This window comes from Crocodylus siamensis, chromosome 2, assembly GCF_052110815.1.
Source record: "Crocodylus siamensis isolate JL-2025a chromosome 2, ASM5211081v1, whole genome shotgun sequence".
Classification (NCBI taxonomy): domain Eukaryota; kingdom Metazoa; phylum Chordata; order Crocodylia; family Crocodylidae; genus Crocodylus; species Crocodylus siamensis.
The window spans coordinates 119,385,878-119,410,390 of NC_143396.1; the positions used below are offsets into that span (position 1 = coordinate 119,385,878).

Consider the following 24,513-nt stretch of genomic DNA (forward strand, 5'->3'; position numbering starts at 1 on the left):
GGGCAGGCTGCAGCTGTGGTCTGGGGCTAGAGTGGTGCCAGGCTTTTCTTGGCAGGGCCTGGCCTGGGCTGCACTCAGGGTGGGCAATGGCAACACTGAGAGGGGGTTGGGGGAGCTGCAGCTACTCAATTTTTGCCATAGCCCCCCTCAACCCACTTTCCCAGGGCCACCTGCTCTGAGCACACCCCGGCCTAGCCCCTGCTGGGAAGAACCTGGCACAGCTCTGGTCCCAACCCACAGTGGCAGCCACCCTGCCCTTCACAGATCCAAGGGCACATGTCCCCCCATGCCCTTCTGGGGTGTTCGCAGTGGCAGGAGCTGCCCCTCCCACACCCCCTGGAGGAGCCACTGCTCCATTCCACACCCTGCCCCACCCCAACTAGGCAGTGCCTGAGCCCCACTCCCTCCTTCACCACAGGGGCCTTGATCTGTGTCCCCATGCCCCTTCCCTCCCCCCTCCCCTTCCACCACACCAGACCTACCAGATGGACGCAGTTCTCCAAGCTGCCAGGCTGTGCTCCTCACCACCTGCATACTGTGCTGTGGCTGTGTACATGCATTAGCTATTTATTGGCCAAATTATCAGCCACATCAAGCCGATTTCCAATACAGACAATTTTGTTTATATCGGTGTTGATCTGGTATCGGACCAATGTATCAGTTTACCTATACTTACAGACATTGCTTCACAAAAAACAGCTTATTGTGAACTATATTTTATTGGAGAGTTTAGTATTAACTGTTAGAAAATCTTAAACTCCCTCACTTTTTAATCTGGCAAAGGATTGAGTGGAAGTCACTGCTATAATCTTTGTCAACAACGCTTTCACTAAAAAGAATAAAAGGACCACAAAATATAATAATATTTGGTTTCAAAGCAAACTATGTGAGAGAGAAAGAGAGCATATACTGTATGGTACAACATATGCATAGTTAAACATATGTATATATACACCTACACATTTTGTGTTGGTTAAAGTGCATAAACAAAAATATCACACATTTGAATAAAAATGTACTTGCAACAACAGATTTTCTCTATTAAATCCATGTTTATTGCTTAAGTTTTATCACAGTGGAGATTAAATTATGCTTAATCATCCGGTCAGTGCTTTTGTACCTTCTTCAATGCCAAAAAACATTAAAACCAACCCATTCATACACTCTAAGTCCTGTTAACATTCCACCACTCATCGCCTCTATATGTTCCTTTAGTTGCCACAAACTGATAGGATTGTAAAAAAATATAACTAACGGGCTTATTTATAATACCATATTCTTCAAGTATTCAGAAAGCAGTACTAATATCTGTACTGTACATTAGAAACATATTTGTAATGTTATTTATTGCTATAGGATAGAGGCTCCTGATGGAATAATAATGAAGTATTACATCACTGTGTATGAAGATGATCTCAGCCTTCTGTAATTATCACAACTTCTCCCATGTTAGTGAATAACACTAGATAAATGGGTATCTTTCTTTTCTCTTCCAGACATGGGATTTCAAACTACAAATAAATAAAGCATACACTCACAACATGTGTAGTGCAAATTCCAAGTAAACAGAATGACATGGAAATAAGCTCATAGTTGCCAACTCTGGTTCAGCAGGGCAGTTATGATTTTATGCCCATTGCTCTGCATCACCACCCTCAATTTGAAAACAATAAAAGTCCCATGTCAGCTACAATGATTGAAAGAGATTGTTGTGGGGAGGGACCATAGCGGGGAAAGGAAGAGGCAATCTCTGTGAACTTTACACTCAGTTTGCTAGGTTTAATGTCATGCATGATATCAAACCTCTAAGTATAGATTGGTTACCAACCCAGAGAATAGCTTCCATCCCACTTTCAGAGAATTATATGTTGGCAACTATGTAACATGGATTGTGTGGCCCAGACCAGTATAAGGTAATATTTTTCCAGTTTTAACTATTGAAAGAGAACATCGATAACATTGTGATTTAGAAAAAACTTAATAATAACATAATAATAATTCACAGGAAAGACATTCAACTTTTTTTTCAACAAACCCCAAATAATGGTTTGATTCTGAATTACTCCAAGGCTGAAGTAAAACCTTCTAGACTGAGCTCAAGGCTGATATTTTTTCTGTTTTATGAATTAATTATGTATTTCTTAATTATAATTTTACCCACATAGACATATTACTCATGGGGGAAAAAAGCACAAAAGCTTAAATTGCATTCTTTTTTTTTTATGGAGAACATAAATAATTTAGGCAACACAAAAAATGTAAATAAATACGAAATGACAACTTGCTGTATGCTCTCTCATCCTTTTCTCTAAAGCACAGTCAGAGAAAAGAGGTCTAGTAAAGAAAAAAAATGCAATTTTTACCATTTTTCTTCAGTGCTCATTTTTGAGAGTGTTCTTTTCTATGGCTGCTTTCTCAATCTGCAACTTGTTAATTGCTGTGTGTCAACCACTGGTAAAAATTACTTTATTTAAACATCATTCTTATAAACATGTCAAACTTTCAACCAATATAACACAGAGCTAGCTCTAAAATACGTTAAGCTAACAGATGGATATATTACAAAAAAGGAAAACTTTGCGCGTAAAAAAGAAACCTTTCCTTATCTGGGACACACACATTCAGATATAAAAACTGAGAAATCATAAATATGGTCATTGAATTACTTTGGAGAATTAAGGCTTCTAAAAACATCAGTGCCAAAATAACCTCTCTGCATCAGTATTAAGAATATAATACATTTTCTATTTTAGGTTGTGCTTTTTTTTTGCTTTAAGACTTTTCTTAGTTCTGTAGAATTCCATCACATAAGATTACATGTTGTAGGGGAGAGTTAGAACTGTTTATTGAGGTTTTATTTTAAGTAGTTGTTAGACTAAGTTACAGCGATAAAATTCAATTATGGATCTGATTCGTTACTACTGTACATAGACGGTTGGCTCATTTCACCTTTTTTTCGTGTTTAATGTGGCCATTTCTTCTATATTTGCCATTTGGGATCCCATTTTGGTAATGTCCATTAATGGTACTATGTTCATCACGTGACCAAAGATGTTTGCTCTTTTTGTGAATAAACTTTGCAATCCTGGCCAAAATGTAATAAAATAAGGCAGCACCAAGTAATACAACAACGGTGATATCCAGTAAGAAATACTGATATGAAGACAGGCTGTAAACAGCCGCACGCAGATGCTGTGCTCCGTTGTGCCGGAGGATGTAGTTAATCCAGTATACTGTCCGATTAACAGGATGCCCAGGTTGGTCTCTGTGAATTTCAGACAGCTTCTTGGCCCGTTGTTTGTAGCTGTGTGGGAAAGAGACAAATCAAGTGACAAATTAAGAACATTACCTAGCTTTCAGTCTTAAATGTCCCCATAGCTCTTTGTACATATCTGAACAGCACGGGACATTTTTGCGTAAGTCATATAACTGAGAATGACAAAGAGTAGCAGTTGCAGCTGTTTCAGGAGCCCTCATACAACATGGTAAATCCTCTTCAAGGTAACAGTAAAAAGCATGAAAAAATGGATATTAAGAATGCATGTGTGTCCACTGATATAGCAATGTTTACCTCTGTGAAGAGGGTTCTAAAATGACACACAGGTCTTGTGCTGGCCTGCAGTATGGGCTAAATTTCATACGGAATATTAAGTGCATCACACTGGAGATGTTTCTTCCTCCCTCTGTAAGTCAACACATAAAAATAAACCTTTTCTTTTCTAGGATACACATACAGGCGACCCTCGCCATTTGCGGGGATACATTCTCATATCTCCCACAAATGGTGAAATCCGCAAATAAGGCACTGCATTCATGAACGCATTGCCCTCAGCAGCTTGGGGGGCAGGGGGAAGGGCACAGCTCCAGCGGCAATGGTGGGAGCCTGGCGGTGGCAGCAGGAGCTTGCTGGCAGCAAGCACAGAGCTCCCCCGAAAGTGTAAAAGGTGTATTTAAAATGTGGGTTCGGCATTCATGAATATCTGAAACCGCAAATGCCAAACCCACAAATAACGAGGGTTTCCTGTATTCAGGTGCAATACACTGTTCATTTATACTCCTGTCGAGACATACTCTTGTAAAGTGATGTTTCACTATCACTAATGTAGTTTGAACAGGACAGCTTTTTATATTATATAACGCACCAAATCTTTCCTTTTGGGACATGGATGCCAACTTTTAGTTTTAAGGAAAAGAACATCCCAGTCACCTGATCATAGGAGACTTTTTTCTGCTTTCTGTTGCAGGACAAGGATATTACTAATAGGACTTTTATTCTTTTAGGATAGAACAAAGCTATGACCAAATAAATTAGCTGATAGTAACAAGATTTTAATTAAAGGGAAAAATAGCTGGGGAATTTTATGATTCACAATCTGAGGTAAGAAGTCAAAGACTGCCTACAAACCTTGTCCCATCAATTCAGTAAACCCTACTCTGGTGTAGTCTAAAAACTCCTACAGTATAATGCCCTAGACAACCAGCTGCAACTTTCAACTACTTAATTTACAGAGATTATGTACTACAAATGACAAGGCTGATTTTGGACTATGATCTAAAATACAACCACTCCTTCTCTAACACTTTAATATTATTGAACACTATTGAACAGGAGGCATTTAGTACTTCTCTAGTCTGATTTTCCTTACATTAGCTATGGTGTAAACCCAAGAATGCTTCCTAAGAACATGAATTATTACCCATGGCAGTGCTATTGTGAGGCAGATGATATTAATCACACAGTCAAAGGCTACACAGGCAAGCTGCTTTTGTTCACTGACAGCTGACAGTAATTTATTATCAGAGATGGTAACTTCTCCAAGGTCCTTTCTGCAAGCCCACATACTGGTGTAACTTCCTTTACTACAAGATCATGACACAAGCCACATGCTTTGGGTTCAAGTCTCACTATCTGTCACATACAAAGTTTCTAAAATCTTAAAAACATTTCTACATTCTTCTGTGACTAGGGAGCCATCAGGCCCCTTTACCTCATCCCCATTATTGGCAAATCTTCAGACAATGTAGCAGAGAGAGACTAGGTCTGATTCAGCCAGTGAATCTTAGAATGTTGGTCTATAAAACTCAATAGGAACAACACATTCCCTCCACGCACAAGAAAACAGAGCAGGCTTTGGCTACTATATCACATTCATGTCACCCTGATATTTTACCTATATCTAGGTCAGGTAATCGTATCATTGGATCCTAGGTATTTTGCCCTTCATGTTCATACTGAATAGTGCATTACCTGTCAAACTATTCAGTCTCCAACCTGCCAATGCTGAAATCCCTTTCTGTTCTCTTTCTGTCATTGCATGCCCCAGAATAGATACCTTATCCAGAGTGTCTGGATAGTTATTGCCAGATTTAGAGGAAAATTCAACTAATTAGCCTTATCCTATAACTACCAGATAAACAAGAACTCCAGATACTAGACCAAGATGGGCAGAACGAAGTGATTAATATCTGCATATGAAAAAAAATGACCACAACATGAGGTCCAGCCATGCTATCATGAAATCCAATTCATAAATCAAAACTTTTGCTGAATTCTGATGCACACTTGAGCCCACAGATTCATAATCTTTTTTTGTGATACAAATACTTAACTGAAAAACCTTCATAACCCACCTAGCCCAGCCAAGATAAATTACCTGTTAGGATGGGCGGGGGAACAAAAACCAAAATAAAACCCTTAAAACCAAGCTACTGGATTTAAAGACAAGATGGCACCATACCTACAGGTTAGGGAACTCCCCTCTTGCCAGCACGGAGGCGGAAAGGGATCTGGGGGCATCATTGACTCCAAGATGAACATGGGCCAGCAGTGTGGGGAGACAGTTAGGAAGGCCAACCGCACCTTGGCATGCATCCACAGATGCATCTCAAGCTGGTCCAACGAGGTGATCCTCCGCCTCTATGCGGCACTGGTCAGGCCACAGCTGGAGTATTGCGTCCAGTTCTGGGCACCACACTTCAAGAGGGATGTCGACAGCATGAAGAGGGTCCAGAGGAGGGCCACTCGTATGATCAGGGGACAACAGGGCAGGCCCTATGAGGAGAGGCTACGGGACCTGAACCTGTTCAGCCTCCATAAGAGAAGGCTGAGGGGTGATCTTGTGGCCTGTTATAAACTAGTCAGGGGGGATCAGCGGGCATTGGGGGAGTCACTGTTCCCCCAAGCACTGCCAGGAGTCACCAGGAATAACGGTCACAAGCTGGCAAAGGGTAGGTTTAGGCTAGATATCATGAGGCGCTACTTCACAGTCAGGGCGGCTAGGGTCTAGAACCAACTTCCAAGAGATGTGGTGCAGGCTCCTACCCTGGGGTTGTTTAAGAGGAGGTTAGATGAACACCTTGCTGGGGTCGTCTGACCCCAGTAGTCTTTCCTGCCATGGCAGGGGGTCGGACTAGATGATCTGCTCAGGTCCCTTCCAACCCTGGAAACTATGAAACTAAGATGGGCAGAGTCCTTCTTCATATCTATTTTTTTTATTTATAGCATGGGACTAATAAACTGTAAAATGTGAATATTCCAGCTGATGGGGAGGTTTGACCCCAGGAAATGCCGGGATCAAAAAAACCCATGCCTAAAAAAAGTGGGGTGGTGCACATGGCGGCAATGCGTGCCACCCAAAACCAGAGCTTGGCCAGCTGAAGCCATACTCTGGCTTCTGGCCAGACTCCCTCCTACAGGAGTGCTGCACTTGCAGCTCCCAGAGGCCCCCAGGACCCCAAGTAAGGCTGCTGGGGCCAGCACAGTTGCTGGCCTCTGCTTCCCTTACCCCACCTGGGGCACAGTGTACCTTTGCTACTTGTCCCTGGGGAAACGCACATTCCCACTTGTGGGGATGCACCAAAAGACTGTATTATTTGTACTCAATTGTGCATACAAATCTTGATTTGCATAAATATTTTAATGCACAAATATATTTTTGTAAACATTTAACACACAGTTACAAATTAGAGAAAAACAATTCCATACCTGGGATCATTAATGACTTTCACAAGAGCTTCATACAATTCACCCTCAGTTATTGTGTTCCAGTTTAATAATATTCCCATGCCTTTGGCCTGCACGCGGGTCATAGTATCATAATGGTCTCCAAAAAGGGGAATTCCTACCACGGGCACTCCGTGGTACATGGTTTCAAAAATACTGTTCAAACCACCATGACTAAGGAAGGCTTTAATGTTAGCATGACCTAAATAGGAGAACAGTGAGGTAAAGGAAAGAAAATGCTTTACATACATGAGTATATTATAGTCATTGAAGCTAGAAATGTAAAAGGCCAATTATTTCATTCAGCTTCTGCTAATCTAATGTGAAAACCAATAGGAACTATTTTACTAAATATGTCCTGACAAGTGTCAACTTTCCATTGCTTTGATTAAAGAAGGTATATTTAGTTGCTCAAACTAGGTAAACATATGCCTAAGCATCTTCTTAAATCGAGGTCAGAGGTATTTTGTAATACATGTTCTCTATTATCTCATAATCTAATATACAAGATAAGGTATATCAACAACACAAAAATATCATTTTACATTAATGGTTAAAAAAACTGATATAAAGCATCTACTGTTGGCTGGCTAGTGTTGATTACTACCATGGGTACACCATTTTAAATACACTGGGGATACTATTTTTACTCCTAATGACTCTTAGAAATTTAATGACATCACTGTGGACTCTTCTTTTCTCTTATGGGGCTTACTTTGGGATGGCATGGTCTAACTGTAATATTATTTTATCAAATGGTGCCAAGCTCTAGTAGTAAAGTCAGACTCAACCCCATATTAGTCAATTAATTTCCGCACATTTGAAATGCAGATAGCTAAGTCACTAGAAATATGAGCAGGGAACTGCCTAACCAACAGGAATGCTGAAGAGGCAGACGTTTCAAAAATCCTGCTTCTGTTTCAGACATACAGGGCATGTCTACATGTTGCCCTACAGTGACATAGCAACATGGTATGTTGCTGTACAGTGAGCTACAGCAATTTAGCCATCACATGTATAGCGCGCCGCTAGGGCAATGTAGTGGCAAAATCTACCCAGGCGCCATGTGCATGGTGCAATAACTGCCTGTTCTGCACCACACTTTAGTATTTCCAAAACAAACTACTAAATTGCAGCAACATGTAGATGTGCCAACAGTCTCCTACTTGCAGTCTTGAGTTAAATGTCTATATGGAATTAGGAACCTAAGTTTATCCTTCATGTGTGGATATTTGAATAACTGACTCTTTTCTTTAAATGAATGGCTGGTGATGGTGTTACCTGGTCTTACAGAACAGCCTAGATGTTAGAACATGATCCAAAAAATGGGCTGTAGGCCATTCTCAGCCTGATTAAGGATGGTGTGTCATAACCACCATACTCTAGGACAGGCTGGGTGGTACACTCTTGACCCCCCACTCTCACCTCTATTCAAGGTAAACTACTGGACAGACAAGATTTCCAGTGTTATAGGGCTAGGAAGACAGCAAGCAAGACTGTAAGGAAATCTACTTTCCAGTCACTGATGCAGGGTTATAACCAATGACTGCCTAATCAGGGACTGGAACCCAGGACTTCACCTTCCCAAGAAGATGCTTCATCCTGCTGTTTTAAATAACTGATTTTACAGTAAAACAGTGTTAAGTGTCTGAACTGTACACATCCTGACTAAAAAGATTCAGGTTACTCCACTGTGTACTCACCAAGGAGGTCATTTTGCGGTAGCCATTCTATAAGTTTTGTATTGTTTCCTAAGTTCTTCGGTTTGTTTCCTGAAAACCTAAATTAGACATGAGACAGAATTATTTCAAAATGAATTCTCAGAACTCTGAAATTGATAGTCTTGAAACATACCATCAAACTAACTGGTCCCTGATTTTTTAATAGATCTTCACCCCATGTAGACAGGACTTAATTCAATCTCCATACAATGTAAATATCTCAGCCACACAGCTGAAATACTGTAAAGTAACGGACCAAAAACTACAGAATGATTCCTTAATTACTCAATTTTCCTGTACTATAATTGGCAGCGTGTGTGCGTGTGCATGCGTGTGTGTAGTTCTTTTGCAAAACTGGTGTAATATACAAACCTTCTATTCTGATTGGCTGAAGTCTATTCTTAAGCAGAGCAGGACATTTCCCTAGCTCCACTATAAGCATTCTCTGATTACTACTATCATTTATATTCTTTTACTAAGAACTTCTGAATCAACATGTCAACAGCCAACAGGTAACTCAACATTTGAGGACCTCTCAGCTTTTCAGTCTAACCTATCTCCTGATACTAATTTAATTTGAAAAGGAAATGCTGTTAAGAGGTAGGAGAAGAGCATGAGCTAAGTCAGCTAATTAGGAAAGATACCAGTAAAGACACTGGGGGGGAATCATAATTTCAGGCAGCCACGTTTGCAGTGAATACTGCTTTCAAAGGAGCTTGAGGTTGTTAGGTACATAACTCCCTTTGAAACCCCAACTCAATTGGGTTACAGTTCTAGTCTGTAGGAATATATATAATGAGTCTTGAAAATGTTTAAAGATTTATGGCAGTCACACCCATTTAACAGGAGAGATGGGCTCAGGACTGCACGGTAAGTATGTGAAGGTGTCCTTTGTTGATTTGGTAACAACCACGTAATGGGTTAAGGCTCTTTGGCTCAAAGAATATAGTTTTTGCTTTGTGTAATAAACATCCACATATTACCAGTAAAATAATGTATATGTTGTTTTAGAATTAAATTACACTACACACGTAATTTTTTTTAATGCTGTGCTATTTATCTCTAAATTATATAATGTAAAAAAAGTCACAATCTTTGACTATAACTTTATGGAGGAATAATAAGGGAAATTTACCTCATAAAATTTTAATTTGTTATACTTCTCTTCCTCCATTAGACAACAGAAAAAAGGAAGACAAGCAGAAATGGATTTCCACTTAAAATGACTTATAAATGTTAATTATAAAGGAAACAGTCCACCTGCTCTTTAGCCAGAAATAGACTTCCAAAGGTGACTGATCAAAAGAACATAAAGACCGGGGCAATATATTCAAACTTCTCATGAGGTTAGGCTCCTAAATTCATACTTAAACAACAAATAAGCTATCCTACTTTTTTAAATTGCTGAACGTTCAGCAACTCCCTCTAAAGTCAATGAACACCTAACTGTTTTACCTTTCTAAATATCAAGTCACTCAGGTGACTAAAAAAAAGCTCCTGGTTTTTTTTGAAATACTGACTCATCACTCCCACTCCAAGAGAGGGGAAGACAATCTCTCAGCTACAGGGAAGATGAGGTTAAAAAAACCTGATAGAAAAGAGGTAGTGATAAGAAATGTGGAAGTTATGACAAACCAGTTAACAATAAAGTATTCTTCTAGTTATTCATCTCTTTATCTCCCCAAAAGGAAAATTTATTGACAGATATTTGCACTATAGAGCTGAAAGCCTTTTGAGAGATTTGTTTGTAAGCCAAGCTGCTCAGGAAATGCTTTATAAAAATTTTTCCCATGTAAAATTTTGTTGAATTATTCTCATATACATTTTCCAGGGAAAATGATTATAACAATTAAAACATGATCTTAAAAACAGTAAGGTATTTCAATTAAAACTTAGTATCTGCTATAGAAAGCATGCTCTCTTCAGACACAATAAATTTCGTCAAAAACCCAGTTTTCTGTCTAATAATGTTTGAAAACACATAACAAGCACATCTCCACGGAGATTTGTGAACCATAATTTTATGCCTAGGTTTATCCCTGAATTGTCAACCAACATATTTCAATATAAAATTATATGAATCTTACCCAAAATTATTTTGGTTACAATTGGTTAAGACAGGGGTATCAAATATACGGTCCCTGGGATGGATTCAGCCTGAAGAGCCCTATTATCTGGTCTCCAGTACTGTCCTTGGGTTTGAACTGACCTAAACCAGCCCCGTGAATAGGGCATGGGACAGGCACCACATATGGCACCCTCTGTAAACTGTCCTGCATGAGATGCCTGCCCCAGGCACTCCTGGATATGTACCTCACATGGTGCCTGCTTCAGCTGGTCCAGGACCAGTGCTGTACATGGTGCCATAGTCCTCAACCGGCTAAGGCAGGCACCTGCTCGTGCAACACAGTTGTGCACTGGCTACTGGGGTTGTCTTGTACAGTACAGATCCCAGAGCAGCCAGAAAGGTCACTGTGGGCAGCACAATACAGCCAGATCAGGCACTGCATGTAACATGATGCCTGCTCCCATCAATCTGGGATCTGTGCTATGTATGATGTCTGCCCTGGCCTGACTATGCCACCCCAGCGTCCATTCTAGACACTCTGATTTCTACACTGCAAACAGTGCCCACCCCAGCCACTCTGGGATGCTGGCCACATGGAAACGCAGATCCCACAGTGGCCAGAGTGGGTGCTGGATCTGACACTAGGGGGAAGGATGGAGGGAGCGGTCCAGGCTCCATGTCACTCATGCAACCCGTGGAGCTAGACGAGTTTGACCCCCCCTTGGTTAAGAGGAATGTAATACGGTATATCAACTCCTTCCAGGCAGAGAGTGATTTTGGGAAGAATGAAGAGTATAAACACCTTTTTGCAGCAAACAGCTAGTAGTGAGAAGAGGGAGGAGTAAGAAGGCACCTCAAATTCAGGAGTGAGACAAGTCCTGAAACTCTACTTGTTTTAGTGGGTGGACTGATGGAAAACCCAGTGGTGATGGGAAAACCTTTAGAATGTGTTAAACCTATTCTAATGCTGCTGACGTGCACTGTTTGAAATAGGAAAGATGTTATTTCTCAGGAAGCACTGGGATATTTAAATAATCTTTCTAGAGGAGCAGGTTGTGAATGTGATGGAGAGGATCACAAAAAATTTGTTCACATTGTATCCTAAGCTATTGTACAGTATCGTTATCTTTTGCCTCAAGTATTGTTGCATTTCTTTGGTATAGGAATGAATCTAGTTTATCTTTCTACATGAAAGCCAATTTGTAAGTGTTAATCATCTATATTATAGCTCTCCATCTGGCCCTGTTGAAATGGATCAGCAAAAGTTCTGTATGTTTAAAATAAACTGAGTGGAACAAAATTAGGAATTGTTCTAATACCACCAGAGTGAAGATTATTCTACAGCAGAGTTTCTGGGAAAGTGTGGTAAAACCAAAATATATTAGATGGGTGAAATTAAGAGAACCACCCCCCCACCCTTGAAAAAAAGTAGTAAAAGGAGCCAATGGTCCCGGTTTAATGAAGTTAGCAGATTATATGAGAATTCCTTGGTGAATATCCAGTATCTTTGGATCCTTACAGAGTAATTGTTGAGGCCCTGGTTAATGCTAGCCAATTTTCTGGCATGCTTTATTGTAAGACATTGTTTGACCTTTCTTGATATGCTGCATTAATTAAATGGATTCATTCTCAACTCTTCAGACTACTAAGAATGAAAATAGTCACAAGGAATAGAAAAGACCAATGTAGTATGGTTTATGTCATGGGTTTGCTACCAGGACATGTCAAAATCGTTTGTGAGAGCTGGTAGACAAAGTCATTCGAAGATAAAACTGGTTTACACCCAGGCCACAGAATCAAAGTGATTCTGCAATATATATTATAGAGCAGGATCAAAGCTCTACACAGATGATCTAAGCAAAAAGAACCTTTCTTTTCTATGGGTAAGAAGCACTGCAATATGAACTTCCCTCTTTTCTTTCATCTTTTATGCATGAGGACTAGAATAAAAGACAGAAACACAAGTGAGCTGTACAGTTCTGGAACTCTTCTCTTTCTGGAAAAGAGTGACCAAGTGGTTTCCTGATATTAGCTTTCACTGTCAAGCTATGTACCTCTTACCTTACATGAATATATGGCTATATTGGCAATAAACAGTACACATTTATTGTACACATTTGTTCTTTAAAAATATGTCTTCAGTTTTTGCAGTGCTATAGTCAGACTTGGCTATCTAAAAGTGGGCTTACATTTTCCAAAATGAGACTTTTTTTCTAAAATTAAGACAACCTTTAGCAGACTTCTAGATATAACAACCTTAGATTTTTGCTTCTAATACGGAAATGTTAATAAAGCCATTATAGAAAAAAAAAAAAAAAGAATGGGGAGGGGGGACAACACACTGGATCACTGTGCTTATTGCTGAATGGCAATAATAATAAAATGTACTTAACTACAGTGGAAATGTTCTTTTGCTATGACAGTAGGAGTAGGATTGCCTGGGGAAAGACAATTCAATAAAATTTAAATAAGGTGATGTCTCCCATTCTGAACAGACTCAATAGAAAAAAAGACTCAGCAAATTTTTGTAGTGCTTTTCCTGTCCTAACATGTTACTTACATTGCTGCCTGCTGTTGAGTGGCTAATTAATTTAAACATGATGACACCTAGAAAAAGGGTGGGTCCATAAACTCAAACCAGAAGATAAGGGTTTTTTCCTTTCTTTTTTCCTTTCTTTTTTATTTATTTATTTTTTAAGATGTAAAGCAGAATTCCCCACACTCTCCAACCTTCAAATCTATTATTACCAAGCAAGCTAAGCAAGATGAATGCTTCTGGATCAGTTTAAGACGTGAAACATTCCTAACTTTCCCAGTCAGATGCTTGTTTAGAAAAAAAATCTCTACATCTGTGTAATGTTCCTGTTAAGGACTGCACATAAGTGAAAGCTAGAAGAGACCATGGCTTTCTTCCATGGTGTTTTACAGACTAGAATGAGACAAGGAAGAAAGGAAACACATGCAAGAAGGTGCAGACAAGTAAGAGACTTGATAACGGAGTAAAGTGACACAGAGCTAAGATGGGCAGTAAAGGGGAAAATGGGTAGATAAAAAAACTGAGGAATAGTAAGCAGATGAAAAAATTGCTGAGTGGAGGTAGAATTCCTATCTGAAATAACTTTTATGATAGTCCTTTCTCTGTTCTGTAATGTTTGTTTCCCTGGTTCCTCACCAAGGTGAAATCAATAGAATGTCATTCTCACTTTCTAGTATGAAATCTCTGGCCAGCAAAAATGATTAAAAATCCAAAGTACTATATCCTCACATAAACTCCTTTCCTTCCTCCTTTTCTCACAGTCTGTCATGTTATTCTTGTCTTGATAACTGTGCAAGTATATAACCTTATTATGCTTTGCCAGGAAATTGCTGCCCTTCCTTGCCACAAAGACACTGCAGTAATTCTATTTTCTACGAAAAAGTAAAAAATAGAAGGAAAAACTAACCCTTTAATGAAAAAAGTTATAAAGGCAGTTTTAAGAGGTAGGAGGGGAGGTACGAGAGGTGGCACTTTAATTAGAGCAGCTCTCAAAGCAGCTCTATTTAAAGCGCCTCAGCGTCTTGTGTATCAGCATCCCCGTGCTTCCAAATGCTGGCAGGGGCATTTGAACTAAAGCTTGTTTGACAAATTTAGTTCAAGTGCCACTGCCACCACTTTTTAAATTTTGGGACACTGATACATAAGACGCAAGATGGTTCTGGAGTACAGTAATCACCACACTCCAGTAGACTCGATTAAAGGAGTCTGTTCTGATGCACTGTAGTTATAGTGTGTTGGAGCAGCGTCTGCCCTTAAGATTCTTCCTGATACCTGGGGCATCTAGATTTTGGGTGCATCTACATGTGATACCACAATGCCATAGCAATGTGCTATGGTGATGTAGCATCTGCAGGCATCTACATGTGACCAGCAGCTACTTCACCATAATGACAAGCTCCCCTAGAATAGTGAACCGCTATGGCAAAGTAGCTATTAAAAATAACTGCACTGGACATACAATGCACGTACAGTGCAGCATGGAGTGTTACTATCCTTTGGAAGTACTAAATCACGGCACAGTAACATCATCTCCATAGTGACATAGATGTGCCCATTGTGTCCTATATTTGATTAGTCTCCAAAACCAACCCAACTCAGTAGAAAGTGACTATTCTTCAAGTTTACCTCAAATCCATAAGATGTTGTACAGCTTACCTCCAAATAACTCTCTGAGGCAATCTTGCCAGGGCTTGCGCTAACTTATTTGCTATATCTTCTGACAAATATTTCACTCCAGCTCCAAATGAGACAAGGACAAAGCCATTTTCATTAGCACCATTCACCCAGCTTTGGAGGTCCTGTTAAATCAGAAATTTATAGTCAGCACCATAAAGCATAAATGTGATTTAGAATAGAACTAAAATTACCACTAAATACTAAAAACTCTTTTTGGTCACTGCACTACTGGATAATCCAAGCCCCAAAAAGCATTTCAGTTTTATAAGTTAAGAGATATAATGAGCTGGGGATTCAGATAACATAATTTATACCAAGACTATTACATTTCTTCTGAGGTTGGGTATAAACTTCTTACTTAACAGTCTGTTTAACAAGTGAAATGATTCTTTCCTATTTGGTCAGAATCAACAAATATATACATATCCCTGTAAAAGACTTGGGTTTGACTAGAAATGGATAGGTAATCTATCTGTATGCACATGAGTAAGATGCATAAAATGTATTAATGAAATCTCAAAATCAGAGGTTTGGTATTTGACCTCAGTGAAATAAAAAAAGGAACTTTAGAGAAGTGTGTTTGTTTTTTTTACTATAGTACTACAAGTGCATCTACACAAGGAACTAGAGATTTGGGGAAAGGGGCTGAACAACATTTATAAGAAGAAATTAATAGTACTGTACAAGGACAAGTTTCATTATACAAGAGGTTTTGTTTATGGTAATCTCCAGAGATAATCAAACAACGTGAAAGATTCTTCATCTTATTCACATAACTGCATAACTTCCAAGAAAACAAATTAACAATATTATAAAATAGCACTCTCCAAAAACAAACTTCCTGCCTTTAGATCCCAAACCAATAGAAAATCCTAACTTAACTTAAATCAAAGCAAAGCTTCCTTTGATTCAATGGAGTCAGAATTTTATCCTGAAAACTGGTGGTGTTGACAGGGAGAGACCAAATCTCCAAATTTCTGCAGTTCTTTCATCAAAGTATGTATTACATAAAATATGGCTCCCTAGGCAAATAAACAGCCAGTGTTATTATACTTAATGTGTTTTACTACTGTTCCTTTACTTGCTATAAATATTCTGTAAATAGAAACCCCTTCGTGATAACACTTTCAAAAACTTCTTTTGATATACACACCTATAATAAGCAATGTACCAATGGAGACAGTGGAAGCTTAGTTAAGAACTGGTTAATAAGTGTTTTTTTAGATTCACCTTGTTTGTAGTACAAGCTATTAATTCTGCAGATCCCCTGTGTATGACACAGGATATATGCTGTACGTTACAAAACAAGTTATAGGGTACATGACTAATAGATTACAAAGTAAACCCACCACCAATCTTTAACTGTTTACCGATAAACTGCAGTACAGACAAGGATATTTCTTTTAGTACTGAGCCTGATTACTCCGCTAATTAATTTCCAGGTTGTGGGCTTATCTGTGCCAGCAGAGGTCCCTAGTGAAAACTCAAGAGAAGTAGTTTTCTGCTATCCCCTCCCTTCCCAACCAACAAAGGCTAAGCTAATTAAAGTTCTGTTCTCTTGATACAGTTGTGTCTATACCAGGAGTTTTGTTGGTTTAGCTACACAGGCTAGGGAGTAATTTTTTCATGCTTCTAATTGACATAGCCAGCAAAACTCTGTACTGCTGATAAAGCCTAAGCCAGCATTTGCCTTTGAGCATTGTAGGAAACAGTGGACACATCTACACGTGAAATTAATGTGAAGCGATAAACTCTAGTGTATATTGTGCCAGAGTTTGTTCCTCCTGGGCACTGTGTTTACATGTGTGCCTGGGTCTGCAGCATGTTGAGTTGAACTGGAGATGCCCTGGCTCGCAGGGGACCCAGGGGTCGGCTTGTCAGACCGGGGCTGCTCCGTCTCAGCTCATCATGCTGCAGAGGGGCTGGATGAAGCATGAGGGTGCTTCAGTGCAGGGCTAGCCAGCAGGCAGCCCTCACACTGAAGCATCCTCCTGCCCCAGCCAGCCCTGTTAATGTTGACACATGTGTTGCTATGCAGAAAAGTACTCTGCGACAGGACAGTACTTGTATTTACAAGTAGTAACCTACAGTGGAGTTCATTAGCTTACTGCAGCATAATAGGGCCACATATGTAAACATGAAGACTTTACTGTGGAGCTAATTAGGCAGCTCTGCAGTAAATGTGCCATGCAGACATGTTCAGGGCTTCCTTAAAACAAAAAGTCTCTCCAGGTATCAATACAAAGCCCTCCCCACCATTCCTGAAAGAGGTGGTGATGGTAAAGAAAGGAGCATGGCTTAGCCGCCCAGGAAATATTGAGCACCTTCATTAGTCAACCAAAGGAACAACAACAAATTAAAATTCACCTTCTCTGACCATGCAATAGCTTATTTTGTTTGTGAAGGAAAGTGAGCCTAGCAGGAATAAGACAGATCTGTTTAACACTGGTACATTCACCCTCCCAAAAGAAGAGACATTTACATTTTAAAACTATTTTAGTTAAAAACATAAAATCATAGAAAGCAGGGCCAGAAGGGACTTCCAGAGACTATCTAGTCCAACCCCCTGCCTGAGGCAGGAGCATCCCTATCCAAATCATCCTATGCAATCTATAATCTAAACTTTAAATAAGATTACCATCAATCCTGACACAACACAGACCTAACACCCTAACCTGCCACAGGTAAAGCAGGGGAACAGCAGCAGGCAATATCCTGCTTCTATAAAATGTTGTCAATATATTCACTAGAGATCCTAGGTAAAAAGCCATGCTCCACACTGAAAGAAAGACAAACCCCCCACAGTCCATACCAATTTGACCATGGAATAAAATTCCTTCCTGACCCCAAATACAGCAATCAGTCTGACCCTGAGCAGAGGGACAAGACCCTGGCTATGGTCTCAGCATGAGCAGTGGCACACCCCAATCAAAATGCCCAGCCTTAGATGTAGCCAATACCCAATGCCACTGAAGTGGGCCTAAAAACACCCTTACCCATGTAGCAGAAAGAGGGGCACAGGGGCAACCAGCAAAGCCCAGAAACACTAGAAATACCCATAATAGAGAATAGCCATAGGTACACACCTAGATCATCCCTGGCTAGTGGCTGTCCAACCTGTTCTTGAGCACCTCCAGTGATGGAGAGTCCACAACTTCCCTAGGCAGTCTTTTCCACAGCCTCACTATTATAACAATGAAGAAGTTTTTCCAGATATCCAATTTAAATTTTCTTTGATGAAACGTCAAGCCACTGGTCAGTGTCTTCCTCTCCACAGCAAGAGAGAGAAGGAGTTTTCCCTCACCTTTATGGCAGTCCTTCAAGTATCTGAAGTCTGCTATAATATGCCCTCTTAAGGACCTTTTCTGAGTGCTGAACTTTCCTAGCTCCTTATGCCTCTCTTTATATAACTTGCTTTTCAAGCCCTTTATCATTTTGCCTCTGGACCTTCTCTAATTTCTCCACATAGTTACAGTCTCAGCAAATAGGCCAGCTATGTATTACAAACTCAATTTGCTGTCACTACGGATAATCACTTAGTGTAATTACAATTCGCATTACTACTACTATTATCATTATATACAGAATGCTAATTATTCATTTTCTTAGGAAGACAGTTTTGCTTTCACTTTCCAGAAAAACTGTAAGCTGTAGCTACTTTGTAACTGAACTGAGTACAAGGAAAATGGACTGAGGGTAACATTTATTAATGGTTTGGACAATGGGACTGAGTGCACATTTAGCAGATTTGCAGATGACACTAAGTTGGGCTGAGCTGCAGATATGCTGGAGGGTAGGACTAGGATCCAGTAGGACCTGGATAAACTAAAGAAATGATTCAAAATCAATAATTCAACAAGGGCACGTGAAAAGTCCTGCAGCTGGGATGGAATAACTGCATGCACAAATACTGATTGGGAAATGAGAGGGATTTTGGAGTCAGGATTGACTCCAGGATGAATATGAGTTGCCAATGGGACAAAGCAATAGGCAGAGCCAACTGCACCCTGTCATACATCAACAGGGGCATCACTAACAGGTCCAGAGAGGTCTTGCTCCCCCTCTATGCGGCGCTGGTCAGGCCGCAGCTGGAGTACTATGTCCAGTTCTGGGTGCCGCACTTCAACAAGGACGTGGAGAACCTGGAGAGGGTCCAGAGGAGGGCTACTCATATGGTTGGGGGCCTCCGTGGCCAGCCCTATGAGGAGAGGCTGGGGGACCTGAATCTCTTCAGTCTCCTCAAGAAGAGACTGAGAGGGGGATCTTGTGGATGCCTACAACCTTATTAGGGGCCAGCAGCAGGGACTCGGGGAAAGCCTGTTCACCAGGGCCCCCCTTGGAGTCACTAGGAACAATGGCCACAAGCTGAGGGAGGATAGGTTTAGGTTAGATATTAGGAAGAACTACTTCACGGTAAGGGTGGCCAGAGCCAGAATATGCTTCCCAGAGAGGTGGTGCTCTCACCTTGCCTGGAAATCTTCAAGAGAAGACTGGATAGGCACCTGGCTGGGGTCTTATGACCCCTGCAACCTCCAGTGCTCCTTCCTGCCCATGGCAGGGGGTCGGACTAGACGATCTGTCTAGGTCCCTTCCCACTCATTGATTCTATGATTGGCTAGGTTGCAGTACTGCAGAGAAGGACCCAAGGGTTACAGTGGACCATAAGCTGAATATGAGCCAACAGTGTACTCTTATTGCAAAAGAAAGGGGAAAAAAAAACCCAAAACAAACTAAAACCTAAACAAAAACAAACAAACAAACAGCATACTTGGTTGTATTAACAGCATACTGGGTTGCAACCTCACTTGAAAATTAAGGGAAATGATTCTTCCTCTCTATTCAGCAGTAGTGAGTCATAATCATAGAATCATAGAAAATTAGGGTTGGAAGGGATCTCAGGAGGTCATCTTGTCCAACCCCTGCTCAAAGCAAGACTATCCCCAAATAGGTCATCCCAGCCAAGGCTTTGTCTAGCCACGTCTTGGAAACCTCACCTGAAGTACTGTGACCAGTTTTGGGCTCCACACTTCAAGAAAGATATGGACAAGATATGGAAAGAGTTCAGTAGAGAGCAACAAAAAAGATTAGACACCTGGGAAGCATACTTAGGCTGAAGAGCTAGAGTTATTTAATCTGGAGAAGAGAAGATTAAGCAGGGACCTGGTAACAGTCTTCAAATACCTGAAGGGTGATTATCAAGAAGATAAAGACTTTTCTCTGTAGCTAGGAGTAATGGCCTCAAAATAGAGCAGAGGAAATTTAGGTTGGAGTTTAGCAAGAGTTTTCTGAGCATAAAGGTGGTCAAGTGCTGGAACAGACTAGCTAGAAAAGCTGCAGACTCTCCATTCCTGGAACTACTCTACAGTAAGTTAGACAAGCACCTAATGAGAATGACTTAGTGAGAGATGATCTTGCCTTGAGCAGGGGCTAGACTAGGTGATCTCATGAGGTCCTTCCAGCCTACTTTCCTATGATCCTATCAGCTTATTGTACAAGCCTTTGTATTTTATGGCACTTACTGAAGTCTTCACCTTATATATATTTTAAAGCCATAACAAACCATTTATAATTTACAATATTTCAATAGCTAAAATGGTATTTGATAATATATTAAACAATATCTGCTACTTTTGAAATACAGTTACCAGCGATGCACATCAAAGAAAGAAAAGTTTTCAACTAGCAATATCGCGCCTATTGCTCATTGGCTACGATACAAATCTGAATTAGTTTTCCCAATGCTGTTCAGAACAGTGGATGTCAGAATGGTTGCCAGCCAAATCAACCATTAAGTACAAGTCTAGGAATGATTTACCTACAAGAAAAACGGCATAAAAGGCTTATATGTACCCAGAGGTAGAGAGAAATACTGGGTCTACTGAACTCACTGTGAGTTTTAATTGGCTTCAATAGGTTTTTAATCTGGTTTAATTGGTTTGAAGTAATTACTAATAGAAAAGCAGCTCTAAAAGATGTCTGGTATTTGAACATACACTGAATTTGTCTTGTTGGTTTAATGGAACCAAGTACAGAAACCCTTTTAAATTCATGGTAAGAAAAAGCCCTCCAGATGGACATAGAAGAGCCTTTAAGTGGCCCGTCCTATTTTTTTGTTATATATAGCAGAACACTTATAATAAGGTCAATTGGTCATTCTATAAAGAAAAGGAATGAAGTACAGGAAAATTCTTTATTGATTGATGCCAGTGTTTGATCTGGGATATACAATAAACATCTTAAATATAAAGTATTAGTTTTCACTTGGAATGTTACAGACGGTTTTTCTTCTTTACAGGTCATCTACCTAGTTGCCATGGTGGTTAAATGACAAAAAGACACAGCAAAACTTGAACCTTTTAGTTGACTATGGGGAAATAAGGTTTATGTAACTGATGAAAATGCCATCACAGTATTCTTGGCAAGTTTTATCAGCTGACTTCCTTCAGAGTCACAGGAAAAAAAATGTCTCCATGTGTTAGAAAGAGAAGAGTTGCTGGCTAAACAAAATTCCAAAAAAAGCCTGAGAACAATGTCATCAGGATAGAGAATAAAGGGGGTATTAAAAGCACAGACTCAAATCATACTGAAACCATAACTTGTACCAGGTCCATTTCTACCACTTCTACAAGACAGTTTTAGTACTCACCAACAGCAGACAGTACACACAAGCACAGGGTGGTGGTGAATGTTACCGTAATGGGGATGGCAACTCCAGAAACATGTGTTGTGGACAACGAGCAAGGTGCACAGATCCACGAAGGAGACTATATTTTGGTGCACGTCACTCCCACACCACACCACACAAAGTGGCTGACTGTGGGCTTCCACCACACTGATCACATAAAAGTGATTTTACGTTGCATATAACTAATTTTTGGTATAAAAAGGGTCACTGCATAAGAGCAAATTCACACATACAGAACCCGTGTGAAGTGAAGGAAACCTGTACAGTAAAATCTTACTTATCTGGTATGCCCAGGGTAAGGAGATTGCCAGTTATGTAAAAAATTCTGGTTATCTGAAAATCTGCCGCAGAGGAGGGAGAAGGAAGGGGTGTGGTGGTAGCTGCACGTGGGTGGTGGGTGGCAGTGGAAGCTGCACACAGAGTCAGGTGGGAGGGGATGACGGCAGCTGCTGCCACATGCAAACTTCCCCCATTCCCCGCCTCTTCCTGTCCCTGGCCGGCCAGATGGAAATTCCAGTTAACAGAATTTCCAGTTAGTTAAATGCCACATAGTGCAGATTTTACTGTACTTTGTGCAGAAATAGACTGGAAAAAACACAAGGACTCTACATCTCTTGTACAGTTTAATCCTATCTGTCCAGGGTTCTTTAACATGGCTGCTACAAGTCAGCACCCTTTCTACTTCCCTTTTTCATCTCAATGCCATTATGATGAGTGTACACAGAACAAAAGCATATATATGAGGGACTCTGACGTGGTGTGTACACTTTACTGATACTAAGCAACAGAAATGCCATACTCTGTGCACACACCTTGTAACAGCAAATACTACAACTGGCATTGCTGTTTAAATATTTTTCTCTTTCCCGATCCAAAAGTCTTACAGATGGTAAATCCTTCAGGATTCCCTAAGCATAGTAATATAAACATAATAGTTTGCCTAGTGCTCCTTTATTATAGTTTGTTGTATAGTTCTTCTCATTCATTGCATGTCTGTATTTAATGAACCCAATGATCACTACACCTGGCACAACATTGTTTTAATCCTCCCTGGAATACCTGGGCACTGCTACAATATTTTGTGAAGATAGTGACTAGAAGGAACAAACACTGCAGTGAAGAGCAGGAAATTCACACTCTCCTTGCAAAGTCAGTTTATAGACTCCAATAGCTTATTACCTCCACATTTCCTTCTTATAGTTCTTTCCAGTACATCTTCTTTATTTAAGAGCAGAAATTAAGTCCAAACAATCGGTATTAACATACCTTTAAGGATGCAAGTTAAATCTGTTAATAATCTGTTTGATGCTCTGCTAACATTTACTGAATAATGCTGCACAACAATATTATTTATTACTTTCTTTTTAGTATATAGTGTAAGATGTGCAATTTAGCAGTTATAATATGAACTTAGCATGTGAAAAAAAGACAATAGTACTTTATCCATATCACACTTGGCTGAGCTGGAAATCCAGCACACTTCAGAAACTTCCTCACTTTGGAGTTTTGATCCCGGACCAGTATTGATCACACTGGTCAATACATTTATAAAAAGTTTTGTATAAAATTACTGAAGTAAAGTGCAAATACTGAGCTACTTTTCACAAAAACCTTAGTCACACAAGTAATCACACTGATTCAACAGAACAATGTTTACTGAAGGTTTTAGTGGTAGTATTGCTATTTTATTTACATGTGCACTTGTTAAATGTAAAGTTGCATCCCATCTCTAAGCATCTGAGAATACAATTTATTGGGCTGGTTTTATACTTGGGCACATGCCTCTGGTATGTTTTCCCTTACTTGATACTACATGCTTGCTTTATAAAATAGGAATATTTTAAACAGTAAATGGCCATGATATACTACCAAACAGGAAAGAAAGGTCACTTTCATAAAAGCAGCAGTTCCTCTCACATGATCTAAATATTAATATTTTTCAGAACGTTTCTTTGCTTGCCTTCCTCACCAGACTAGAAGGAAATTCCCTGGGTGAAATCTGGGCACCACTGAAGACAAGTCAAATTTCTCATTCACTTCAGTGAGGCTAAGGCTGTTTTGTTAGTTCTGCTGGGTCATCTTGTATTTCTGCAGCCAAATCAATCTGACAGTGAAGTTTGCTACCACCTTCCTTTCTTTTCTCCATTTTAGATAATTCAGTTCTTTCATTTCAGTGCACTTTAGAGAACACACAACTGTCAATCCCAAGTGATCATATACACTTGGGCAGAAACCACCAGCGCAACCAGCACTAATCCCTTGTCCTCCCCCTGTCCAGCTGAAATATTCTCACCAAACATTGAGCACCATGGTCTGGGAGGCAAGATGAAACGTTCTGACATTCTTCAAGAGCCATATTAGATAACCAATCTCAGCATCGCATTTTAAAAGACTGTATGTCATTCACTTAAAACACTAACTCATTACACATAAAAAAACCACTTAAGCTTCTGGGAAAGCATTTTCCTGGGAAGTACTCCCAGGAGCTATTCCCTGGTTTGTCTCCTTCTCATCTCTTCCTTTGTAAACTTCAGTATCTCTAAGTTGTCTCAGCTGTTTCCCCTGTATACCTCTTTTTCTCTTTTATAGTATATGCCTGGAGACCCAATGACTTCTCTATAGGACTAAAGGACCTCCAGACTCAGCAGAATTTTTTCCACTTCTTTTAGGATGCAGTTTTGATTGTATTAATGCTTTGAATTGGTAGCAGCTTCCTTCTAGGGTCTCTGGTGGTTTCATTTAGCCTGTAGGTTTGAATTCCTGCCCTCCACATCTCTAACTGTGGTATATTTGGTGGGACTTAAGTCTCTTTGGATGCATCTA

At 40.0% G+C, this 24,513-nt stretch overlaps 1 protein-coding gene across 1 annotated transcript in view; it reads right to left on the minus strand.

The window, feature by feature from the left end:
• Window positions 1–1,041: 1,041 nt before the first annotated feature.
• UGT8 (UDP glycosyltransferase 8) overlaps window positions 1,042–24,513 on the minus strand; it is a 77,179-nt gene continuing 53,707 nt past the window's right edge. Inside the window, exons 3-6 of the mRNA XM_090036655.1 lie at window positions 14,985–15,127; window positions 8,707–8,783; window positions 6,986–7,205; window positions 1,042–3,304 (exon numbers count right to left, since the gene is read on the minus strand). Coding sequence (XP_089892781.1) covers window positions 2,941–3,304; window positions 6,986–7,205; window positions 8,707–8,783; window positions 14,985–15,127 — 804 coding nt within the window. The 3' untranslated portion in view covers window positions 1,042–2,940. The remainder of the gene's footprint in view (window positions 3,305–6,985; window positions 7,206–8,706; window positions 8,784–14,984; window positions 15,128–24,513) is intronic.